General features: G+C 44.1%; 1 protein-coding gene across 1 annotated transcript; it reads right to left on the bottom strand.

The window, feature by feature from the left end:
- Positions 1–7,127: 7,127 nt before the first annotated feature.
- Positions 7,128–25,040, bottom strand: SEPSECS (Sep (O-phosphoserine) tRNA:Sec (selenocysteine) tRNA synthase). The gene is made up of 11 exons (XM_081959008.1): positions 24,873–25,040; positions 20,984–21,138; positions 20,577–20,695; positions 19,342–19,500; positions 17,369–17,522; positions 14,985–15,087; positions 14,227–14,356; positions 12,367–12,458; positions 9,757–9,850; positions 9,037–9,127; positions 7,128–7,452 (listed from the first exon to the last, which is right to left on the bottom strand). Exons 1-11 carry the CDS (start codon positions 24,984–24,986, stop codon positions 7,176–7,178), a joined length of 1,488 nt encoding a protein of 495 aa, XP_081815134.1. The 5' UTR covers positions 24,987–25,040; the 3' UTR covers positions 7,128–7,175.
- Between the last annotated feature and the right edge of the window lie 262 nt (positions 25,041–25,302).

Genomic DNA, 25,302 nt, shown 5'->3' with positions numbered 1-25,302 from the left:
TTCTCCATCTCTCTCATCCTATTCTCTCCTCCCTCTCCCTACTCCTTCCTCTCTCTCCCCCTCCCTCTCTCCTTCCTTTCTCTTTCTCCCTCCCTCCCCCTCCCTCCCTCCCTCTCTTTCCCCTCCTCTCTCTCCTCCTTCTCTCTCCTCCCTCCCTCCCTCCTTTCTCTCCCTCCTCTCTCTCCTCCCTCTCCCAAGATTTGGTCACTGGGTGAATTCTTAGCCTGAGAAGCGTAATTTGTATTCCCCTCTCCGAGTCCTGGTGATCGGGAGCAAAGGGAACCGCGCAGATGAAATACAGCGTACAGGAGGGTTGCTATTTATAGAAACAAAAATATCAGCATTTTCCAGACATTTACACAAGGCAATTTCAGAGGAAAAAGCCATGCTGGTGCACTTTTTATTTGCCTTCCTTGCAGCCACGCGACTCAGCCAGAGAGAACCCAGATGGGGGGAGAAGATCTCCTGGGACAGCAGACTGAAGACTGATGGCCGATTGCCCTTCCAACAACTTCTTGGTACTTCTACTAATAATAATGGGGGGGGGGAGCCTCACTTTTAAAGGCTTTAAACAAAAACCAAGGAGTGAACTTGGTAAAACATCCGAAGAACGGTTGCAGGAATTGGGTATGTCTGGTCTAACGAAGGGAAGGTCCTCATTTCCTAACAGCTAGGACAAGTCACCAGTGGAACAGAGGTTGCCTTCAGAAGTTGTAGGTGCTTTATCCCTGGAGGTTTTTAAGGACAGCTACCTATCTGAAATGGTCTAGGGTCTCCTGCTTGAGCAGGGGGTTGGATGAGAAGACCTCAAGGTCCCTAATGGACCTTGATTGCAGTGTTCCAATATTTGAGGGGCCACCACAAAGAAGTGACAGTCAACCTATTCTCCAAGGACAAGAAGCAATGGATGGAAACTCATCAAGGAGAGAAGCAACCTGGAATTGAGGAGAAACTCCCTGAAAGTGAGGACAATCAACCAATGGGACAGAAGTTGCCACCAGAAGTCATGGGTGCTTCATCCCTGGAGGTCTTTAAGAAGAGACTGGACTGCCACCTATCTGAAATGGTATAAGGTCTCCTGCTTGAGCAGGGGGCTGGACTAGAAGATCTCCAAGGTCCCTTCCAGCTCTATTCTGATGGACAAGATAGCAGTCTTCCAATATCTCAGGGGCTGCCCCAAAGAAGAGGGAGTCAAGCTATTCTCCAAAGCACAAGAAGGCAGGACAAGAAGCAATGGGTGGAAACTAATCAAGGAGAGAGGCAACTTGGAATTAAGGAAGAATTTCCTGAGGGTGAGAACAATGAATCAGTGGAACAACTTGCCAGCAGAAGTTGTGAATGCTCCAACACTGGAAGTTTTTAAGAAGATGTTGGATAATTATTTGTCTGAAATGGTATAGGGCTTCCTGCCTGAGCAGGGGGTTGGACTAGAAGACCTCTAAGGTCCCTTCCAACTCTGTTATTCTGCACATTAGGATGTACAATAGGTTCACCTTGGATAGTGACATTTGGCTTACTATTAGGAGGAAAGATTTGCAGCTCCTCAAGGTTTCTACAGCTCAGTTTATCTCATCTGGTCCTCGTGTCCTTCACCCGTCCACCTCACCCCATCCGAACCGATGTTTCACAGCAGCTTTGAAAGCAGGCAAGGGCATCGCGATCCAACTCAGAACAAGCCCCGTGAACAGCCAACTTCCCAAACAGGCCATTTGCTAAGATGTGGGAAAAGTAGAAGTCTTGTTTAGTATGTATTTATTCGCCATAAGCATTAATCATAGGATTGGACAGGGTTCAGCCCAGGGAAATGCCAAGGAAACAATAATAATTATAATATTGTCCAAGAAAACTGAGATGAAGGGACCTGAAATATGCAGACAAAGATGGACACCTACAGCCAACCAAAGGGAGCAAAAACGCCTGGAAGAAATTGGAAGGGATGTGCACCCCCCCCCACCTCCGAAGGTGAAAAACAATAAGATACATAAGGTCTCCTGCTGGAGCAGGGGGGTGGACTAGAAGACCTCCAAGACCCTTCCAGCTTCTATTCTGTTCTGATGTTTATTCTTATTCTATTCTACTCTATTCCATTCCATTTGATTCCATTCCAATTAATTCAATTCTCTTTCCTTCTTTTTCTCTTCTCTATTCTATTTTCATTCCATTCTCTATTCGATTCTATTCCATCCATCCCATTCTATTCTCTCTTCTCTACTCTACTCCATTCCATTTGATTTCATTCCAATTAATTCAATTATCTTCTCTTCCCTTTTTTCTTCTTCTCTATTCTATTTTCATTCCATTCTCTCTTCTCCTCTCTACTCCATTCCATTTGATTTCATTCCAATTAATTCAATTATCTTCTCTTCCCTTCTTTTTTCTCTTCTCTTCTCTATTCTACTCTATTCTATTTTCATTCCATTCTCTATTCTATTCTATTCCATCCATCCCATTCCATTCTCTCTTCTCTACTCCATTCTATTTGATTTCATTCCAATTAATTCAATTATCTTCTCTTCCCTTCTTTTTTTCTCTTCTCTTCTCTACAAGAACACAGCATTTAAATGACTAAGGGTGGACATTTCGATCAGTTGGGATCGGATAAATTATCTAAGGACGATGAATCATCTGGGAAACAAACCTTTTGGATTCTGCTAATTTTGGAACCTGGATTGCTTCTGGAAACTTTCAAAAAGAAGTAGCTGCCTTTGACTGCATGGGTAGAAGGCTGCAACATTTGCAAGCAGGGAATGCTACCTTCGTTTTCTCAAAGGCAGATGTTGAAAAAGTAGGGCAGACGTTGGCCGAGGAAGGAGAAAGCACAGCAATCCCAAGCAAAACGAAGCGAAATAAAGAAAACACTGATGCAACACAGGTCGTTTGATAAGCATCTGTGCACCAGCCTTCCCCCCCCCCCAAAAAAAAACCTGCTGACTGTACAGTAGAGAACGTTTGGTCTGCCCAGCTGCAGTGCCACTGTTTTCCAATGAGTGCACTTTTGCTTCCCTTCATATAAATCTGACTGCTGCATTTTATATTCTGTTGGTGTTTCTGTGCTGCAGCAATATAGAAAGAGAGAAAGTGTGTGTGGGGGGGGAAGACAGGCTTGGTTTTCTTGCAGACATTTCATGACCCAACTAGGTAACGTCATCAGTGCTAGAAGGGAGTGCGGTTTGCAGAGAGGAGGAGGAGGAAGAGGACTGTGGGGTCCTTGGTGCTCTCTGAGCTTGGTGGTTTTTTGCAGACTAGTAATGTCATCAGTGCTAGAAGGGAGTTCAATTTGCAGAAAGGAGGAGGAGGAGGAGGAGGAGGAGGACTGTAAGGTCCTTGGTGCTCTCTGAGCTGATCTATTTTTCTTGCAGACGTTTCATGACCCAACTAGGGAACATCATCAGTGCTAGAAGGGAGTGGGGTTTGCAGAAAGAAAGGGGCGAAGAGGAGGAGGATCAGCATAGATCAGGGATGTCAAACTCACGTTGTCGAGGCTGCATCATGTGACGTATTGGGACTTCCCCCCCTTCACTAAACCGGGCGTGGGCGCGGCCAGCATGTGACGTATCCGGCCCGCAGGCTGGTGAGTTTGACACCCCTGGCATAGATCAACTCCAAGGATAACATCAGACCAACCATCAAGTCAACAAGATCCCAGTCAAGGATCGGCCAAAGAAGCCAACAGCAAAGAACCCCCAAGACCACAAACACTAGAATATAAACTGACAGCAAACCCTACTAGCATTGAGGATGTTGCCTAGTTGGGTCATGAAACGTCTGGAAGAAAACTACCATGCTCAGAGAGCACCAAGGATCCCACAGTCTTCCTCCTCCTCCTCTCTCCTTTCTGCAAATCTCCCTCCCACTCCCTCCTAGCACTGATGATATTACCTACTCTGGTAATGAAACCTCTCCAAGAAAACAAGCAAGCTCAATTAGGCATCCTTTCTTTTTGCATCCGGAGGATGAATAGATGGATTTCAAACACATCACCCAATCTGGGCTGCAGGCACGTTAAGAAGGCAATGACAGCAAAATGACACTTATCTATCTTCTCTCTTCTACACTGTAGGAAAAAGCATGGCTTATTAATAGAAGGGGCTCAAGAGGCCAAATTATGAACAAAATCAACTTACCAGCAAAATACAAATCCATGCAAGTGAGAATAACGTGTGTGTGTGTATGCCCCATAAAATATGCAAAACCAAAGACAAATTAATTTTAATTTATTTCGTAGCATCAGAAGAGAAGCCAAATCCGAAACGGACATCGGTTGAGCCTGGTCATGTGCCAAGCAATCAACGTTAAATCATGTCAAACAACCTTAATGTTAACAAATCAAGAAATCCTTTGGTACCCAGAATAATTTTGCATAGTTTTTGACAACTGCTATTTTTGTACTCTGCCCATAGGTGGAACCCCGCTAATTAGAATTTGGTTTCTAAATAATTGAAAGGCAAGATACGAATTGAAGTAGGACTAAATTATTTTGTGAAATAGCTGGTTTAATGAGAAAGCAGCTACTTTAATGAGACAAGTAGCTGCTTTAAGGAGACAAGTAGCTGCTTTAAGGAGACAGGTTAATGAGATTCCATAGAAGCGGCCTCAAAATAAATGATTCGTTTTGATACGAACTGAAATAGGACTAAATTATTTTGGTGAAGTTGCTGCTTTAATGAGGCAAGTAGCTGCTTTAATGAGAAAGTAGCTAATGAGACAAGTAGCTGCTTTAATGAGACAAGCAACTGCTTTAATGAGACAGGTTAATGAGATTCCATAGAAGCGGTCTCAAAATAAATGATTCATGAAGGATTATGTCAAAGGCAAGAGGGTACAGCTCCCTCACCCCTGAGAATGGTTTTGTGATTCTGGCACCACTGACAGGACAATTTCATTTATTTATCAGTGACTACTACAGCACTTTCATAAATAATTTACACAAGGAAGCCTACTTTACCGAGTAGGCTCAAGCAAGGCTTAAGAGTGTATTAAGGCAAGGAGGTATGTGTGAATTCTCTTCCCTTGTTTTCCCCATGAATAGTAATTAGATCTTCGTAGCAGTTTGGATTCAGTTCCCAGAAAGCCGAGGCGCATACAGAACCAGCGCGCCTGAATGTTGGGAAAAGATGTGGCTGCTTTAATGAGTTGCCAGTAAATGCTATGCTTGCACCAGACACGCCAACGTATTTTCCTGGAACTGAATGTAAAATATTTTTTAGAACGTAAATATTGGGGCGGTCATATTGCTTTGCCACTTCCCAGGGAAAATTAGAATTTGAGCAGATGCGTAGTCCTGCCCTCGACATGTTTAAACTTTGTGATTTTGTATTGGCAGCCATTGCCAATGGTGCGTGTTGTACCAATGTAAATTGTTTTATTTATTTTGTACGCAAAGCCCTTAAACTTCGTGTTTCTATCTTTTCTCTCAACTACACCTCCCATTCCAGAGAGGATAATGACAACTGGAGATTCGATGTAACATTTACCATGCCAGTTGTCTTATCCAGAGACAAGATAATGGGTAGCTTAGCTGGGATGACAAATCCAGACAAATATCACGGTGAGCGGCTGCTAAAATCTGGAAACCCTGTCCAGAAAAGAAGCATCATTTTAACAAAAGTAGTTCCTGTTTTGATAAAAGCAAGGGATAAGGGAATATGATCAGCGGTGGGTTTCACATTGGTTCACCTTGCACTTGCCCGCCCGCTCGCTTCACCAGCTTCGCGGACACAGCCACGCACCCCTTCTGCGCATGTGCTTTGCTCGTGCGTTCTGCGCATGCGCCCAGCCTCACAAACATGCCTAAATAGGACAGCATAGAGCCGAGGTGGGAGAGCAGTTCCAGCCGCAATTTCTGCTACAACCAGTTCTGGAAAACCGGTCCGAACCGGCTGAATCCCCTCTGAATCTGGGGTTTCTGAATTTTGATCATATAACCACGGAGATGCTGCAACAGTTAAGTGGTCCCAAGTCACTTTTCCCAGTGCCGTTGCAACTGCAAATGGTCACTAAATGAACCGTTGTAACTCAAGGACTACCTGTACAGAACTTACAACGAACTCACTTGAAAAGCAGCAGATAATACGCCAACGGGCAGCTCTTAAACCCTGAGCAGATACCTCAAGGGGTGACTTTTAACGCTCATTTGTCTGTCCTCGGGACGTGGGCCTGTCCCAATTCTTTTATAGCAATGTTAGATGATCAGCTCAGCTGCCAACCATTTAAGGTGGAGTTTAAATCTGAAATTTAAACTGAAGTGCAATTTTTGGACATATAAAATCCAAGTAAGGGAGCATCACCTACTTTAGAAGAGTAAGGAAGATACTCAAGAGACAATTCACAACCTGGTCAGTGTCTCTTCGCACTTCTGCCATTGTGCAGAAGACATCAAAGCATTGCCAGTCGAACGAAGCAGGTTTAAAGGTAGTTTCTATCCATGGGCTGCCAGACTCTTAAAACACAACCACAACCACTCCACGCACAAACGTATGATTGGTTTTCTTGTTCTTTCTTTTTCTTTTCTTCTTCTCCCCTAATTACGGGCATTGGGATTATTTGTTACGCTATTTATGTTGTTTGCATTTGTGGTCATGGATTCGCAGCAGTGAGGCTAAAACAAATTTCGTTGTGTTTATTTTGCACAATGACAATTAACGCTGCACCCCTCATGGCGAAACTATGGAACGGTTGCCAGAGGTGGTGCGCAGAGCCCTCTCTGTGGGCACGTGCGCCATTGCCAGCTGCTCTTCTGGTTCCTGGCAAACACATGCATGCTGGCCAGCTGGTCTTTGTGGGCACTGGAACGCTGGAAAACAGCCAAAAAACAGACCATTTTTCGGGGCATTTCCTGGGCTGTTTTCAGGCTGGTTTTGGGGGCTTTTTCAGGCAATTTTCCAGGCTGTTTTTCAAGGCATTTTTTGGCCCCCCAAAATGCCCTGAAAAACACCCAAAAAACAGGGATGTGCATGCTGGCCAGCTTGTCTTCAGGTTTCTGCTGCTTTGGCATGGGCATATGCACCGATGTTCTGCTTTGGGCACTTGGTGCCTTAAAGATTCGCCATCACTGGGCTCTTTATTCGTTTCAATGGGAGAATGGGAGGAGAAGGCCCTGAGTTGATTGACATTTGATTATTTTTCTATTTAAAAAAAAAAAACCATTCTAAGCTGGAAGTAATTCTGGGGATAATCTAAGGCTGGGCTTCGCCTCCTCCTCCTTCTATCTTGCATTTTTCCATGTCAGAATCCATGTCTACGTTGGGCGGTGGTCCATCCTGGGGGCCCTTCCCTCTTCTCAGAGCCTTCAGGCACCTGTCTAGCCTCTTCATGAACATCTGCACATCGTCTGCCTTCATCCCGATGGCCGAGGCGGCATTGAGGTAGGAGCAGCCGTATCGGTCTGTGTGGGCCATGAAACCTCGGAAGGTGTGTCCACTCACCATTTGCAGCGTCCCAGGGGACACCACCCTGCAAGGAAGGGAAACGGGGCTCAAAACGCGTTCCTAGCACCACTGGACTTGGAGGCAGCGAGGGCTCCATTCTGGAAATCGAAGGACATCAACTCCACCGAGGGGCTCCTCTTCCACAGAAGGGCCCAAAGTGGAAGCTGCTTTAAAATCTCTCAAGACTCGCTTCCGAGTAAAGAAAATAAGTGGTTAAGCTGCGTACGTTGGTCCTCGTCTTAGGACTGTGAGGCGCAGCCCATTTTCAGCCTCCCCAGCCTCCAGCAGCCCTCGGCCGGACACAAATGGGCCACGCAGAGGCTGTGAGAGCCCCCCCCCCCCCCCCGGGCTGGTCCTTTGATATGTCCAGGCCAAATTTAACACCCCCTCAATTTGACACCCCTGATCTATTCTGTCTGTCTGTCTTCTAACTATCTATCAAACTCTCTATCAATTATCTATCTAATTATCTATCTATCTATCTATCTATCTATCTATCTATCTATCATCTATCTATCTATCTATCATGTTTGCCTATCTATCTATCTATCTATCTATCTATCATCTATCTATCATCTATCTATCATCTATCTATCTATCTATCTATCTATCTATCTATCTATCTATCTATCTATCTATCTATCTATCTATCTATCTATCTATCTATCATGTTTGCCTGTCTGTCTGTCTGTCTGTCTGTCTGTCTGTCTGTCTGTCTATCTATCTATCTATCTATCTATCTATCTATCTATCTATCTATCTATCTATCATCTATCTATCATCTATCTATCTATCTATCTATCTATCTATCTATCTATCTATCTATCTATCTATCTATCTATCTATCATCTATCTATCTATCATGTTTGCCTGTCTATCTATCTATCTGTCTGTCTGTCTGTCTGTCTGTCTATCCTGTCTGTCTAATCTATCAATCATCTATCGTATGTGTCTGTCTGTCTATCTATCTAGTCTGTCTGCCTAATCTATCAATTTATCTATCTATCTATCTATCTATCTATCTATCTATCTATCTATCTATCTATCTATCTATCTATCTATCTATCCTGTCTGTCTATCTATCTAGTCTGTCTGTCTAATCTATCAATCATCCATTGTCTGTCTGTCTGTCTGTCTGTCTGTCTGTCTGTCTCTCTCTCTCTCTCTCTCTATCTATCTATCTATCCTGTGTGTCTATCTATCTATCTAGTCTGCCCGTCTAATCTATCAATAATCTATCATATGTCTGTCTGTCTATCTATCATGTCTGTCTATTCTATTTGAGCACCCCTCACCCAGGACCCTCCCTTCTCCCTCCCCCCCATCCATGGGTCCATCAAGCCGCAAAAGTCAGGCACCCACTTAACTGACGGGCTGCCTATTATCCTGCAACTTTTCTCCAAGTTACGATCCGTAATGCAGACAGCGTAAGATGATCGAACGCCGTACGAATAAATACGGTAAAGATTAAAACAGCAAAATTTAAAGACGAGCTCAAGGGCCACCATAGTTAAAGGGCCCCAGATCTTCACAAGAGGCCCCTCGTGGGGAAGCCCAGTCTATGAACCAAGATATTCCTGAATCAAAATGTTAATCTAAATGGACTGACCTTGCTCCGGAAACTTGTCTGGTGAAAAGCATGGATCCCAGCTGCGTGACAGCTTCCGGGTTCTCTTCGTCCAGTTTTCCCAGTGACATGGCTGAAAATATACAAAAACAAAAAACAAAAAACCCACACCGATGTGTAGCAACACTTCACGCCTTTCTCCTTTTGAATCTCAAGCGCTTTGCGATCCCAGGGGAAACATGGTTCAGAACGACAAGTAGGAAAAACGCCTGTGAGAAATTATTTTTCATTTTCTGCACAAAATAAAACAGAATAGCAGAGTTGGAAGGGACCTTGGAGGTCATCTAGTCCAACCCCCTGCCTAGGCAGGAAACCCTATACCGTTTCAGACAAATGGCTATCCAACATCTTCTTAAAGACTTCCAGTGTTGGGGCATTCACAACTTCTGGAGACAAGCTGTTCCACTGATTAATTGTCCTCACTGTCGGGAAATTTCTCCTCAGTTCTAGGTTGCTTCTCTCCTTGATTAGTTTCCACCCATTGCTTCTTGTTCTACCCTCAGGTGCCTTGGAGAATAAGTTGCCCCCAGCCTCTTCTGTGTGGCAGCCTCATAAATATTGGAAGACTGCTATCATAACATCCCTTGTGCAATATTTTAACGTTATTCTGCCCAGAATATGACATATCACACCCCACACACGGATTTGGAAGGGAAATCAACAAATCTTTTATGCATGTCATTCCATTAAAGCCAACCTTACCTAGAGAGATAGGATTGTGCGGTGTATCCAACAATCTTTCGTTGTAGCTTTCTGCCAATTTTTTCACCTCCGTTGAAAGGTAAGAAAACATTTCCTAAAAGAAAGAAAGAAAGAAAGAAAGAAAGAAAGAAAGAAAGAAAGAAAGAAAGAAAGAAAGAAAGAAAGAAAGAAAGAGGAAGGGAGAGACAGAAAAAAAGAAAGAAAGAAAGAAAGAAAGGAGGGACAGAGAAAGAGGGAGGGAGAAAGAAAGAAAAAGAAAAGAAAGAGAGAGAGAGGAAGAAAAAAAAGAGGGAGGAAGGGAGAGAGAAAGAAAGGAGAGAGAGAGAAAGAAAGAGGGAGGGAGAGAAAAAGAAAGAAAGAAAGGGTGAGGAAGAAAGGGAGAGGGAAAGAAAAAGAAAAGAGAAAGAATAAAAGAATGGAAAAATGAAACAAACACAGGCCTTACTCATTAGCGGATGTACATTTAACTCCCCCCCCCAACTATAATGAGCTCCTATATCTTACAAACAGCCAGCTAAGCAATAAATTGCCGTACAATAAATTAATGATCCTTTTAGAGACAACATTCTATTTCATCCGTAATTTATGATGATGCCAAGCAGCAGAAGTCTTAACTTTTAAAACAGTAACTGAATTGCATTGATTTTTTCCCCCCTATATCGCCGATCCCATATTTAAGCCAGACACAAAAGAATATTATCGTGCTGGAGAAATATTAAAACAAGTTATTTATTCCCTACTCGGAGTGTGTCAGTTACATTTCTGGAGTGGGGAGTTAGTACAAAAAAGTGAAATAAAACAGTTAAGGTGTAAATTAAGCCAGTCCGATGAGGAAGTTTGAACCTAAAGCAAGCGATATTTCTTTTAGCGTCCAAGATAAGAGTCCTTGACTTATGAGCCCACTGGAGCCCCAGATTTCTGTTGCTAAGTGAGACATTTGTAAAGTGAATTTTGCCCCATTCTGCGACCTTTCTTGTCACAGTTTTTAAGTGGATCACTGCAGTTCTTAAGTTACCAGTAGTCCTCAACTTACAGCAGTTCATTTAGTGACCGTTTGAAGTTACAACGGCACTGAAAAAAAGGGACTTCGGACCATGTTTCACATTAATGACCGTCGCAGAATCCCCATGGTCGTGTGATCAAAATTCGGATGCTCAGGCAACTGATTCCCCAAAGTCATGGGGTAAATCAGATTCGCTTAACAACCGTGTTACTAACTTAACAACTGCAAGGATTCACTTAACAACTGCGGCAAGAAAAGTCGTAAAATGGGGCAAAACTCACTTAGCAACGTAACGTTTGGGCTCAGTTATTGCCATAAGTTGAGGACTACCTTGTATACGGTCTCCTGCTGGAACAGGGGGTTGGACTAGAAGACCTCCAAGGTCCCTTCCAACTCTATTCTGTATTGTGATTCTCTTTTGCGACCGTCTGACAAGCCAAGTCAAGGGGGAAAGCGGGATTCACTTAACGACCGTGTTACTCATTGAAGAAGTGAACTGACATGGCAAGAAAAGTCATAAAATGGAGGCAAACTCACTTAACAACATAAATTTTGGGCTCGACTCGGTCGTAAGGTGAGGACTGCCTGTACTGATGCAAGGATTACAGAAGGAAAAGAAACAGATTGCCTTAGTGGAAAAACATTTTTTCCCCCTCCCCGCTCCCACCACAAAGGTCCAGTGGAACCTAAAATAGAAACCACACTATAAATAGCTTTTCCGGAGAACAACGTAGCTTTGGCTTAGCTTTTAAAGACCGTTAAGGAAATAAACCCCTGGCATTAAATTTTACCATTCTGGAACAGGCCAAAATAAACTCCAGAAAGGAAAGTTATTACGTCTTATTCCTTCCGCAGGTCGAATAGCGATAGATTTGAGACATTTCGAGGACTGGATTTACAGAGCAAAAGTACATTGCGAGAATCGGGGAGCATCCAAACTTGGCAGAAGGACAGAGTTGGGAGGGACCTTGGAGGTCCTCTAGTCTGACCCCCCCTTGTTTGTTTTGTTTTCATTGGATTTATATGCCGCCCTTCTCCCAAAGGACTCAGGGCGGCCTACAACATTAAAAAACACACATCCCAAAAGTTAAAAATAAATTAAATACATATCCCAAAAAAACAAACCGAATTTATAAGACAATACATTTTAAAATGAGTTAAAATTAACAGGCCAGGCCGGCTTGCTGGAAAAGCCAACTTTTTAGGGCGCGTCGAATGGACCGGAGGTCAGGGATTGCCTTGCTCAAGCAGGAGACCCTACACCATTTCTGACAGATGGCTATCCAACATCTTCTTAAAGACTTCCAGTGTTGGGGCATTCACAACTTCTGGAGGCAATCTGTTCCACTGATTAATTGTTCTAACTGTCAGGAAGTTTCTCCTCAGTTCTAAGTTGCTTCTCTCCTTGGTTAGTTTCCACCCATTGCTTCTTGTTCTACCCTCAGGTGCCTTGGAGAATAGTTTGACTCCCTCTTCTTTGTGGCAACCCCTGAGATACTGGAAGACTGCTATTATGTCTCCCATGGCCCTTCTCTTCACTAGACTTCTCTGCCACCTGCTCACCAGTGAAAATGGCCACCTTGGACCCATTCATCCAGAAATGCTACCTTTCTTTCTTGAAGAAGTTTCCGGTATCCCTTGGTGCCCAAACTCAGCAGCGTAATGAGCACATCTAAGGAAGGAGAGGCGGAAGCTCTACCTGGAGAGAGAGAAAAGAAAAACACTCTGTGATGACTTGGGGGCATGGCACAGAGGCAACGTGGGCAGCTGGCAGTCAAACCACCTCTTTATTGCTCCAAATTTCCCCCAATGCTCCCACGTTTCTGGCAAGTCCCAGACTAAAGTGATCACACACACACACACAGGCACACACACACCTCCAGCAGCTTCTGGCTGCAAATAGTCCAGTCCGATGCTGTGAGCACCACGGCTGCAAAGCAAGAAATCCAGCAGGGCAAGTTGAGAAGTCCAAAGGAGCAAGGCAAGTATCCAGAAATCAAGAAGGAATGGAAGGAACCCAGGAAAGTCCAAATGTTGGCGCTCAACATTCCAGGAATTCAGAGTTTGTTCCCGACAATTCCCCCTCCCAAAAGTGTCTCCTTAAGTCTCAGTCCACAGGTGTACCTTTTGAAGAGGGGCGGAGTGCTGTCCCTCCTGAGTAATTAGGTCAGTCTGCGCTGTTCTCACCTTCTCTCCACTCTCCATGCTCTCGGATCAGGAGTGAGTGGTCCTTGCTCATCCCCTGAGCTCTGTCTCTCATGTTCACTGCTTAACTTTTTTCGGTCATCCTGCCCCCATTCCTCCTTGCATGCAAGCCATCCCAATCTTGAAAGGCCCTGGCTTGACCTGACCTGCTCCTCCCCATTTTCCTCCCAAGCCAACGAAGCCGCCCCCTCGATCTTCGTTGGCGCCATTTCGGTCTCATTTCCCTCCGCAAATTCAGACTCCGACCAGAAACCTCTCGGGACATGAGTGTTTTTTCCTCTGGTGGGACCGGTCTATAAAGGCAACCTAGTCTATTAAATTATGGGATGGAGCATTCTGCTTCCATTTTCATCTTTCAGGCCCAAATCCCCTTTCACGACAAACTTTTTGTGTTGAATTTATGTTTCACCCACAAACAAATAAAGGGAGACTAGTATAGATCTATTTCAAACTACCGTATTTTATGGAGTATAAAATGCACCTAGCTTTTGGGGAGGAAAACAAGGGGGAAAAAATCTGCCTCTGCCTCCCAGCAATTTGCCACCTTGCAGCAAACAGCCCGTTTCAGTTTCAACGCAGCCTGATTAGCACAATCAGCTGGTTGTCGGGCCTTTCAGGCTGCATGGATTGCCATAGCCTATTGCTGCCTCCATGCGGCCCATTTTCAGCCTCCACGCACCCCATTTTCCATCTGTTCCAGGCGACGGGGATTGGAATGGGCGGAAAATGGAGTGTGTGGAGGCCGAAAATGGGGCATGCGGAGGCAGCAATAGGCAATGGCAATCCCTGCAGTCTGAAACAGCTGATTATTGGGAGGCCAATCCAACCGACAATCAGCTGCTTGTGCTAATCAAGATGTGCTGAGGCTGAAACTGAAACGGGCTGTTCTCTGTTTGCTGTAAGGAGGCAAATTGCTGGGAGGGAGAGGCCAAAGGGTGGTGGCTGGCGGGTGGGTGGGTCTAACTTCGGTGTGTAAGACACACCCAAATTTTCACCCTCTTTTAGGGAGGAAAAAAGTGTGTCTTATACTACAAAAAATACGGTATTTAGAATACTGTAATTGGCTCTTGTCACTAAGCCATACTTTTCTGGGATTTGAACCCGGGTTGCTTACATATCGGGTAGATGTATTAACCTCTAGGCCACGGGCTCTCCTTGTCTTGTCGGCTATACTAAGGGAGATGTGTTTGATTGTATTTTTACAATAATTTCCACTTCGATTTTATAAAAAAGCCACTTTAAAAACAAAGAAAACGATGTACCTGGATACATTTTGCTGATTTCCTGTATGAAGGTGTCACTGAAGCCAGCAATGACAGCGCCACCTACTGGGACCATGAAATTTTTGTCCAAACTTTGCACAAAGGCATCGATCCGGCCTTTTCGGGCACCCTAAAAAAAGGCAAAAATCCCCCCAAAACAAGAACAAAAGCGATAAAAGTTTCTTTTTAATCTTGTAAAAGTTGTGTTTGCACCATGCAATGAGTCACGGCAAAACTCACTTAGCCACAACCGTCCCACTTAGCAACAGAAATTTTGGGCTCACTGTTGTTAAGTGAATTGCCGCAGTTGTTAAGTGAGTAACCTGGTTGTTAAGTGGATCGGGCTTCCCTGTTGAGTTTGCTCATCAAAAGGTCGCCAAGTGGGATCACATGACCCTGGGACAATGCGACCGTCGTAAATGTAAGTTAGTTGCCTGGATGTGTCTGGATTTTGATCCCGTGATTATGGGGATGCTGCAACGGTCGTAAGTGTGAAAAACGGTCATAAGCCACTTTTTCCCGTGCTGTTGTAACACTAAATGAACACTTGTAAGTTGAGGACAGACCGTAGATTAATCAGGGAAACCCAACGTTAGGAGTTCATTTTTTTCCCTGCCTCGAGCAGAAAGCTCAGAAGTGGTTTCCAAAGCTGGATGTCTACTCTTCCCCATTAAAACAGTGTCCCTCTCGTCATTTCTGCTAGCTCCCTTGTTTTTCCCCTCCACCCTGCCTTCCGTGGTGGGGGGTGCTCACCTTACCTGCTGGATGAGGTGCATGCACTTGGAAGACTGAACTCCGTATGCGTTATTGACAATGTGGGGGACGTCGTACTTGGCGCAGATCTCAGCCAGCTCCTCCAACCTGCAAATACAAAATGGAAAAAGGTTCAGGCCAAACGGTCAGAACTGAAAAACGTTCTATGAATTTTACCGTAAGCAAATGACAGGCGAGCCTTTTAGAATAGAATAGAATGGAGAATAGAGAATAGAATAGAATAGACACAAGTTTCTATTCTATTCTATTCTATTCTACTCTACTCTACTATACTTCTGGATTCTATTTTATTCTATGCCATTCTCATTCAATTCCCTATTTTATATTTTACATTCTATTCTATTCTATTCTATTCTTATTCCATTCTCTATTTTATATTCTATTCTATTCCATTCCATTCTATTCTCATTCCATTCTCTATTTTATATTTTACATTTTCTATTCTATTCTATTTTCATTCCATTCTCTATTTTATATTCTACATTTATTCTATTCTATTCTACTCTACTCCTGAATTCTATTCTATTTTATTTTCATTCCATTCCATTCTCTATTTTATATCCTATATTTATTCTATTCTATTCTATTCTGAATTCTATTCTATTCTATTTTCATTCCGTTCCATTCTCTATTTTCTATTCTATTCTATTCTATTCTATTCTATTCTATTCTAATTCTAATTCTAATTCTAATTCTATCCTGTAAAACCTCTCCTTGTGTTTGCAACGACGTGATTGCAAAGATTTGCAGGTAAGAAAAATTCTTTCCAGAACCTTTTTAACCAACATTCTATGAAAGACAATTTCACCTTAACAATTAAAGGATAAGAATGTTCTCATTATACTGTAGCGGCAAGCATAATCGTTTTGCTTAGTCACTGGCTCGGCTTCCTTGCATAGATTCAAATCACCGACAAAAATTATACGATAATTCAACCTTGAAGAGGGAGGCAGAGGTCACGATTCTCATCAAAGGTATTTTGCTACGTGCCGTTTGCTGATTTAATCCTTTGGAAGGGAAAGGACTTAATGGAATTTCCTATGCTTGTTCCCCAAAAAAGAACAATTCGCTGCTTATCCAAGAGCAGACAAGGTGAGTGGAAAAAGGGGAACCTTCACTATCAAAATGAAACCAAAAAGAAAATAATTCAGGAATTTTATGAAAAATTGAAGGACCAAGAAAAAGTGTCAGAAGAGAAAATAAAACAATACTTGGAAAAATGCTGCATTACCTAAAACATATCAGAAACAATCAAAAGCTACAGTACGTTAAATGAAAGGATAACGATGATGGAACTACTAACAGAAGCAATTAAAAGACAAAAAAATAATAAGACACCGGGACCAAATGAGAAAAGGATTACGGGTGACATGATAGCAGTCTTCCAGTATTTGAGGGGCTCCCAGAAAGAAAAGGGAAGGTAAACTTATTTCCCAAAGCACCAGAAAACAAGCCAAGAAAAAAAAATGGATGGAAACTATTCAAGGAGAGAGGCAACCTGGAATTAAGGAGAAACTTCCTAAGCACAATTAACCAGTGGAACAGCTTGCCACCAGACGTTGTGGGTGCTGCACCACTGGAGGTTTGTAAGAAGAGAGGGAACAACCATTTGTCTGAACTGAGATGGGGTCCCCTACTTGAGCAGGGGGCTGGACTAGAAGACCTCCAAGGTCCCTTCCAGCTCTATTCTGATTGATTGAGCCTGTCCTTCTTTTATTTGAATCAATCCTTGCTTTTCCAGCATTCAAGATTTGACCCAGCCTGTCGCAGAGTAGCCGAAAGGGCCGGATATTTTCTTCCTTTCTGGGAAACTCAGCTAAATCTTCATACATGCACTCTTTAAACCAGTGTTTCTCAAACTTGGCGACTTTAAGTCCTGTGGACTTCAACTCCCAGAATTCCCCAGCCAGCTATGCTTAAAGGACTTAAAGTCGCCAAGTTTGAGAAACACTGGTTTAAACTCTTCACGCCACCGTTTACCTGGGGATTTATGTCAGAGTTTGTTGCAGAAAAATCAAATCCAGAAAGCACACACAGATAACTGATGCAGCTGGATTCATTAACTTCTTTATATATATAAGAATAAATGAATAAATGTACAACACCAACAGGTGATTCTTCCAAGTAAACGCAAGGCAGGAGAGTTACAGGCAAACACAAGCAGTTAGTTTCATTTCAGCACACAAGCCCAGGCAGAGTGCTAGTTTACTTCACAGAGCAGCAGACTGCTAAAGTTTCTGTTTCAATTCTTTGCACAGACTCAGATCTGTTTAAGCTCCCATTGGCTGACTGAGTTGCTATGCCTATTCACTGGCTGACCTTGTTCCCATGTCTCTCCCAATCATGAATATTTTAACAATTTATTTACCTGTCAGGTACCCTTGGAGCAAAACAGGACGTAGTGGAATGAACGCAGAGAATGTGATCAGCCCCGAGATCCAGGATTTTAGCTTCCACTGCCTGGAGGTCGGTCCGTAGCTCATCTCCTTCTAAAACATTTTCTATCACCACTGGCTCAAAACCTAATGCGGCCAACAAAAAAAGAATGGACGAATGAATATGCACCCAGGATCCTTATGCAATGTAATTCTTTTTACCTGCAACCCCCCCTCCCTTTCACTTCTTTATTCTTTGTTCGTTTGTTTCATTTGATTTGGGTACAACGGTTCAGTTTTGAAATGTCAGGCTACAAATATGTCGCACGAATGCGTGGGATGCGTTAAGATGCAAAAATTCACGAAACCGGAAGCTTCTCTTTGGAGGTTGGATGGACAAGTCAATTGAAAAACAAAGGCAAAACAATTTGGGGTGTGTTTCCTTCACATGGATTGGACTTGCCAAACCCTGGAAAGAAAAAGAGCTGCCAACTCTTTGAAGAAAGGAATTTTGAAATTGACTGAACTAGTGGAGATGGTGAAATTAACTGCTCTCATTAAACGGACTAGACAGCTTTATACGAGACTGGAAACCGTTTGTGGACTTTTTACGTGCTAAATATAATAACAGATGGATAACAGAGGGATTTGAAGATTAGTGTAATGTTTAGTTTCACCTGTTAATTGCTCTATCCATCCATCCATCCATCCATCCATCCATCCATCCATCCATCTATCATCTTATCTGTCTGTCTATCTATCTATCTATATCCATCCATCCATCCATCCATCCATCCATCTATCTATATCATCTATTTACCTCTATCATCCATCTCTATCTTCTATCTCTATCTCTACCTGTCTACCTACCTACCTATCTACCGGTATCTATCTACCGGTATCTATCTACAAGTATCTATCTATCTATCTATCTATCTATCTATCTATCTATCTATCTATCTATCTATCTATCTATCTATCTATCTATCTATCATCTATCTATCTATCTATCTATCTATCTATCTATCTATCTATCTATCTACCTACCTACCTACCTACCTACCTACCTACCATATCTACCTATCCTCTTTCATCTATTTATCTATCTACCTCTGTTTGTGTCTGTCTGTCTGTCTATCTATCTACCTCCCTCTCCCTCCCTATCTATCCATCCCACCTCTCTCTATATCTATCTATCTATCTATCTATCTATCTGTCTGTCTGTCTGTCTGTCTGTCTGTCTGTCTGTCTGTCTGCCTGCCTGCCTGCCTGCCTGCCTGCCTGCCTGCCTGCCTGCCTGCCTACCTACCTACCTACCTACCTACCTACCTACCTACCTATCTCTCAATCTATTTTTCTATCTCTTTCCATCAAGCTACCCATCCATCCCTATCTATGTCTATGTATCTATGTATCTATGTATCTATGTATCTATGTATCTATGTATCTATGTATCTATGTATCTATCTATCTATCTCTACCTACCTACCTACCTACCTCTATCATCTTTTATCTTCTATATCTATTATCCACTGCAGGTCACAAGTCCATGTGACCTAACACCTGCCATGTTTCGCTCAACAACCACCATGGCAAGACCAGGTGGTCAAATGGGGCACTCCACCGATGTCTCGTTTTGTGACAGAAACGTCACAAGCTCGATCACGGTCAAGTCGAGGACCACCTCTACTCAGAAGAAATGTGACGGGAAGCAACAGCGGTTGCCGCGACCCTCCAAAATAACCGCTACCTAAATCACCCGAAACGACGACAGTGGATCTAAAGAAACCTGAGCTGACAGACCCCCACGTTCCCGTCTGTGCCCACCAGCTGCGGTGAGATTGCAGTTCGCCCTAAAAGATGAAATTTGTCGCATGCACATTGAGAAAATAAGTAAATTAAATGCAATGAAGTGTCGAGACTGCGTACGTCCCACCAGCTCCCCCCACGGCGGGTTAGGCGTTACCTGCGGTAACCATGGCTTTGAAGCAGGACTTCTGGTCGATGCGGGGCCAGAGAATGTACCTGGCCTTTGGTCTTCGGTGCCGGAGCGTTAAGAAACATAAAGTGAGGCTCATGCCTGTTGCCATGGGGACCACGAAGCAGCTGCTGGCGGCCTTGACCCCTGCGAGGGAAGGAGAGTTTCGTACCTCAACTTCTAAGAGAGGGACCGTTAAGAAAGGAGAAGGTTGATATATATGTGGGGACCTTGGTGCTCTCAGAGCTTGCTTGTCTTCTGGCAGACATTTCATGACCCAACTAGGGAACATCATCCGTGCTAGAAGGGAGGAGGAGGAGAACTGTGGGGCCCTTGGTGCTCTCTGAGCTTGGTGGTTCCATGATCCAAGAGACAACCAACCAGCTCCAAAGAGAACAAAAAGGACCTTCCCCATCAGCCATCAGCATCAAGATAGATTTAACTCCGAGATTAACAACAGACCAACAGTCAAGAAGTAAATCCATACCTCAATCGAGAAACTGTCAAACAAGCTAAAGGTTGTCACTGCGTTAAATGTTTGCTAGCTGAACTGAATAATTACTGAAAGAATTATTGCGCAGGTCATAAGCTTTATCAGCAATGATTTATTGCGCCTGCTTAACATGTTTACATCCATCACACATTCCAGAGACTTCTTCCCTTTCGATCTTTGTTCGTCTGCCAGGAAGCTGGGAGACAAGCTGCTTCTGCCAAAATGTAACAATTAGATAGATTTGTTTTATTTTCTTATTTTGTTATTTTTGTATTAAAGCTTGTTTTTAATTAGAACATATTTTCGGGTTTTATTTATTTTTCGCTTCTTGAAGAATATGCCTGTTTGGAAAAGCTGCAGTCTAAGCCTCATTTAGTTCAGGGTGAAATATTTCCCCTGACAAAGATAAAACAGCCCAACCGAAGAAACCCCAAGACATCCTCACCCACCCAACACCGACACGAGAATATAAACTGAGAGCAAAACCCCACCCCCTTTCTAGCACTGATGGTGTTACCTAATTGGGTCATGAAACGTCTGCCAGAAAATCACCCAGCTCAGAGAGCATCAAAGACTCCGCAGTCCTCCTCCTCCTCTCTACAAACCCTCCTCCCTTCTAGCACTGATGATATGACCTACTTGGGTCATGAAACGTCTGCAAGAAAACCACCGAGGACCTCTCAAAAGTGGGGGCATGCATTCGATCCAAGCAAACGTTGTCCGTACTTACCAGCAAGCTTTAAAACATCTAAGACCACCGAATTAGTCAGTTTGTTCAAGAGACTGGAGCCTGCCGCTTTGGGCTGGACGGCTGCGATGTCTCCCGACCTTCCGATCCCATGAATCAATCTGCGAAATCAAACGGAATATTGGGGAAAGCTAATGGGGAAACCAGCCTCACTTAACAACCGGGTTACTAAGTTACCAACGGCTTTGTTTCACTTAACAACCGCGGCAAGAAGAGTCGTCAAAACAAATGCCTAACTCCGCATCAGAAATCTTGGGCTCAATTGTGTTCGTAGGTTCGAGGACTACCTGCAGTTAAGTGACTCTATTATTATTGTTCTAAAGCTTTGTGTGTGCATAAACCTGGGGAGTGTCCAAACAAAACTTTGGTCAAAATGAAACACCTTTTACCTGTAATGTCTCCGAGCCACAATTTGGGAGGCGACTCTTCCTTCTCGCTCACCCACACCGCAGTTGCCCAGGAAATTATTGCTATCCATAATTGCAAGTTCATGAAGAAAAAGTTCAATTGTGCTTTCGTCCCATCCTTCTTCAGGACATTTGCCCTTCAGGGAAAAGAAAAACCCACAATAATAATCATCTTTCTTTTACATGCATACATACATACATACAAACAGCTCTGTGTGTGTGTGTGTGTGTGTGTGTGTGTGTGTGTGTGTGTGTTCCAGCATAACTCTGGAACGCCTTGAGCAATTTCAACCAAACTTGGTACACAGATGACTTACTCTCTGGAGACAAATACTGTGGGGATAAGGCACCCCTAACAGCCCTTGGGATGTGTGTTCTGTTAAGATGCAGCCTGTTGTGCCTTTAAATGGCTTCTACTGTACTGCCGTAAAATGGCTTCGACTGTACAGTGCAGAGGAGCTGCCACTGTAACAGCTTGGCAGTACTCCACAAGGGGGCTCCTTCTGGTAAAGGAGGAAAACCCAACATTAGAAATTACATTTGGTCCAGACATTTTCCCCCCTATAAATAAATACCCAGTTATTGGCTAGTATAATATAAACAAGGTATGGGAAAAATACACAATCTTGTTTTCTTCTATCTGACCAAGATCCTAACATCTCTTTCCGGGTAGCTCCATTGGGTGTTATCATTTGTTGTATCTGCCCTACCCAGGGTGGATTTGATTTAACAATTTAAATCACTAGTAAAAAGGCTTGATTTAAATCAATTTGATTTAAATCATAATTTTTAAAGAGCAACTGTCATCTCTGTTCCATGGCAGCTCCTTCTCTGAGCCAACAGTCCCAATATCGTTGTTTTTTATCCACCCTGGCCCTACCTACCTTGGAAGTTTAGCAAACATTTTGCCGACTGCCCCTGCTTTTGTAAGACAGTTTCTATATGTAAATGTATATCATTTTACTGCCTTGATTTTTACGCTTCGTTCATGGGAACAAGTCTATGAAGAAGCAATAATAGTGGAGCAGGGGGTTGGACTAGAAGACCTTGGGTGTCCCTTCCAACTCTTCTTATCCCGTTAACAGTCTGCGTGGTTTTGTTTACTGTTGGACTTCCTGACTCAAAGGCCAATAATAAAGGCCCAACGGCATTGGTCGCGTTAGTGGATGATCTCTGGAGGGCCAGAGATGGGGGCTGCTCCTCCATCCTGGTCCTACTAGACCTCTCGGCGGCTTTTGATACCATCGACCATGGTATCCTATTGCATCGACTGGAGGGGCTGGGGGTGAGGGGCACCGTTTTGCGGTGGTTCTCCTCCTACCTCTCTGGCCGAGCGCAATTTGTATTGGCAGGGGGGCAGAGGTCGACCTCGAGGCCGCTCACTTGTGGGTTGCCACAAGGGTCTGTCCTCTTGCCTCTCCTGTTCAATGCATATATGAAGCCGCTGGGCGAGATCATTCGTGGGTTCGGGGTAGATTACCATCTGTACGCGGATGACACCCAGCTGTACATCTCTACCCCAAACCACCCCAACGATGCCATCGAAGTGATGTCCCGGTGTCTGGAAGCCGTACGGATCTGGATGGGAAATAACAGACTCAAGGTCAACCTGTCCAAGACTGAGTGGCTGTGGCTACCGGCGCCCCGGTTCAACCAGCTTATTCCATCACTGGCCATTGGGGGCGAACATCTGGCCCCCGTGGATCGGGTACGCAATTTGGGCGTCCTTCTGGATACCCGGCTGTCAATGGACGACCATGTGACAGCCGTGGCCAGGGGGGCGTTTCACCAGGTTCGCCTGGTGCGCCAATTGCGTCCCCTATTGAACCGGAGCGCCCTTCGCACAGTCACTCATGTGCTTGTGACGTCCCGGCTAGACTACTGCAACGCTCTCTACATGGGGCTCCCCTTGAGATGCACCCGAAGGCTGCAGTTGGTTCAGAATGCGGCCACGCGGGTAGTTTCGGGAGTCTTTAGATACTCCCACGTAACACCTCTCCTGCGCGAGCTACACTGGCTGCCTGTGGCTTTTCGGGTGCGTTTCAAGGTGTTGATTATCATCTTCAAAGCGCTCCATGGCTCGGGACCTAGGTATTTGCGGGATCGTATCCTGCCCCATACATCCCTCCGGCCGATTCGCTCACACAGAGAGGGACTCCTCCGGGTGCCGTCCACTAGGCTGTGCCAGCGGGCAACGCCCAGGGGAAGGGCCTTCTGTGTAATGGGCCCGACCCTCTGGAATAACCTTCCCCCTGACATTAGAACGACTATGGACCTCCGCTCCTTCCGCCAGAAACTCAAAACCCACCTGTTTCACCTAGCCGGCCTGGCCTAATTCCAGCTTTCCCACCTCAGTTTGTATTTTTAAATTTTATGATTTGCTTTTAAGGTTTAAGTTTTTAATTTTTATAAATTTGTACAGGGGATATTTAATTCAATTTTAGTTATGTATATTTCGAGTGTATGGTTTTTAAATTTGTACCTGTACACCGCCCCGAGTCCCTTCGGGGAGAGGGGGCGGTCTAGAAGTTTAATAAATTAAATTAAATTAAATTAAATTATATAGCTAAACCAAGCTAAAATATGGAAAAATCTAAATTTTAAGGGTAGTCGGGATTTTAATTTTAAAACAATACTTGGTCATTGCAACAGGCTAAAGCTGGGTGCTAAGAAAAATATTAGAATGTGCAGAAATGAAGAGATTAACATTAGCAATTGAGGAGAAAGAGCAAATTGAATACTATATGATTTGGTTAGTATTTTACCAATGGTTAGAGAATAAAAAAGGAGTCTGGAAATGAAGAAGGCTAAAAATAAGTAGAAAATATATTAAGGTAGAGGTATAAATAAGATGAAAACTGTTAGTATGATGAGAATAATGAGGTTTAATGTTAATACGGCATCATCACTAGAAGGAATTAAGAAGAAAAATGGAGACTTTTATAATGTTTAAAAGTTTAATATATTATAATAATTAGGGGAATAATGTTAATATGAATGTGAAAGAAGTGGCAAATGAGGAACAAGATGTTTGTACCCAGCCGACACACTGCAGAAGGAAAGATGGAATGTTTTTGTAACTGAAAAATAATAATAAAAATTATAACAAAGGGCTAAAGCTTTCTGTTCGTTTTATCTATTTATAATGTATAGGAAAAAAATTGTCTGTTTTGTTAAGATATAATTAGATTTATTGGCTGAAATAAGACCTAAAGTGAAGTTACTTGTTCCCCTGTCATCTGCTAGATCAGCAGTTGTGGTCTAAGAAATATATGATGCACATCTCTCATTCCTTTCAAAAGCTCAAAAAGCAAGCCAGTTTATGATTTAGGACTCATTGGACTCACAACCAGCTGGACTTAAACCATAATTTAAGGTTGTGTTAAACTATAGTTTAAGGCTGTGAGCTACATCCCAAGAAGTGCCTAGGAAAAAAGCTGAAAATAAAAATCCAGAGGCTCTCCCGGTGGTCTCCCATCCAAGAACTAACTGGCTCAGCCTAGGAGCTAAACTTGTGGACTTCAACTCCCAGAATTCCTGGGGCCAACGGGGAAAAGGGGGGGGAGACCACCTATGGCCCTTTTATGACTAGTGGACTTCAACTCCCAGAATTCCTGAACCCGCAGGGGTGGGGAAACTATGGCGCTTTTATGACGTTGGAACATGCTGGCTGAGGAATTCTGGGAGCTGAAGTCCATACGTCATAAAAGCGCCAGGGCTCGCCACCTCGTTGCAGTTAAAGCAAACTCAGCCGGGGATCCAAGCCCCGCCCTCCCATAGGGGAGGCGCGCCTAAGCCGCGCCCCGGGGGCGGGGCTTCCTCCGAAACCTCGCCTCCCAGCTCTTTCCCAACCGCCCGGGGCGAGCAGCACCTGTTCCAGCAGCGTCCGCACTCGCAGCTCGTGTGCGCGGCGGCCTTGCCATCCCTGCCGCACGTAGGCCGCGTTCACCAGCCTCTCGCCGGCCTGGAAGTTTTCGGAGTTCATGACAGGCGACGGGCGAGCAGCAGGAGGAGGCGAGGGCTGCGCGCAGGCGCAGTTGAACCCTGCCTGGCGGGTAGCTCCGCCCCCGCCGGGCCACCCCGAGTGAAGGCGTCGCGCGCCCTCTAAGGGCTGGGAGGAGGAAGCTCCGCGGCGGTCCAATTTAAGTTGATTGGGACTGGGATGGGAGACCACCAGGCGATCCTCAGACTGTAGGCCCGATTGGGAAGTGGGGAAAAAAGAAATCCTATGAAAAGGGAGTACCAAGTCATTACAGACCAGTGGATGCCTCTAGAAAAAAAGGAGCTTGCTTTTTTCTGTC

This window comes from Natrix helvetica (assembly GCF_964273705.1).
Source record: "Natrix helvetica genome assembly, chromosome: 7".
Taxonomy (NCBI): domain Eukaryota; kingdom Metazoa; phylum Chordata; class Lepidosauria; order Squamata; family Natricidae; genus Natrix; species Natrix helvetica.
This window is presented reverse-complemented; position numbering and strand designations above follow the sequence as displayed.

Excerpts from the sequence above, each read along its gene's own strand:
- SEPSECS (XM_081959008.1), bottom strand. The coding sequence starts at position 24,986 with ATGAACTCCGAAAACTTCCAGGCCGGCGAGAGGCTGGTGAACGCGGCC. Across the intron at positions 19,501-20,576 it reads AGATGTTTTAAAGCTTGCTG|GGGTCAAGGCCGCCAGCAGC; the intron begins GTAAGTACGGAC and ends CTTCCCTCGCAG. Across the intron at positions 7,453-9,036 it reads AGACAAGTTTCCGGAGCAAG|GGTGGTGTCCCCTGGGACGC; the intron begins GTCAGTCCATTT and ends CCTTCCTTGCAG.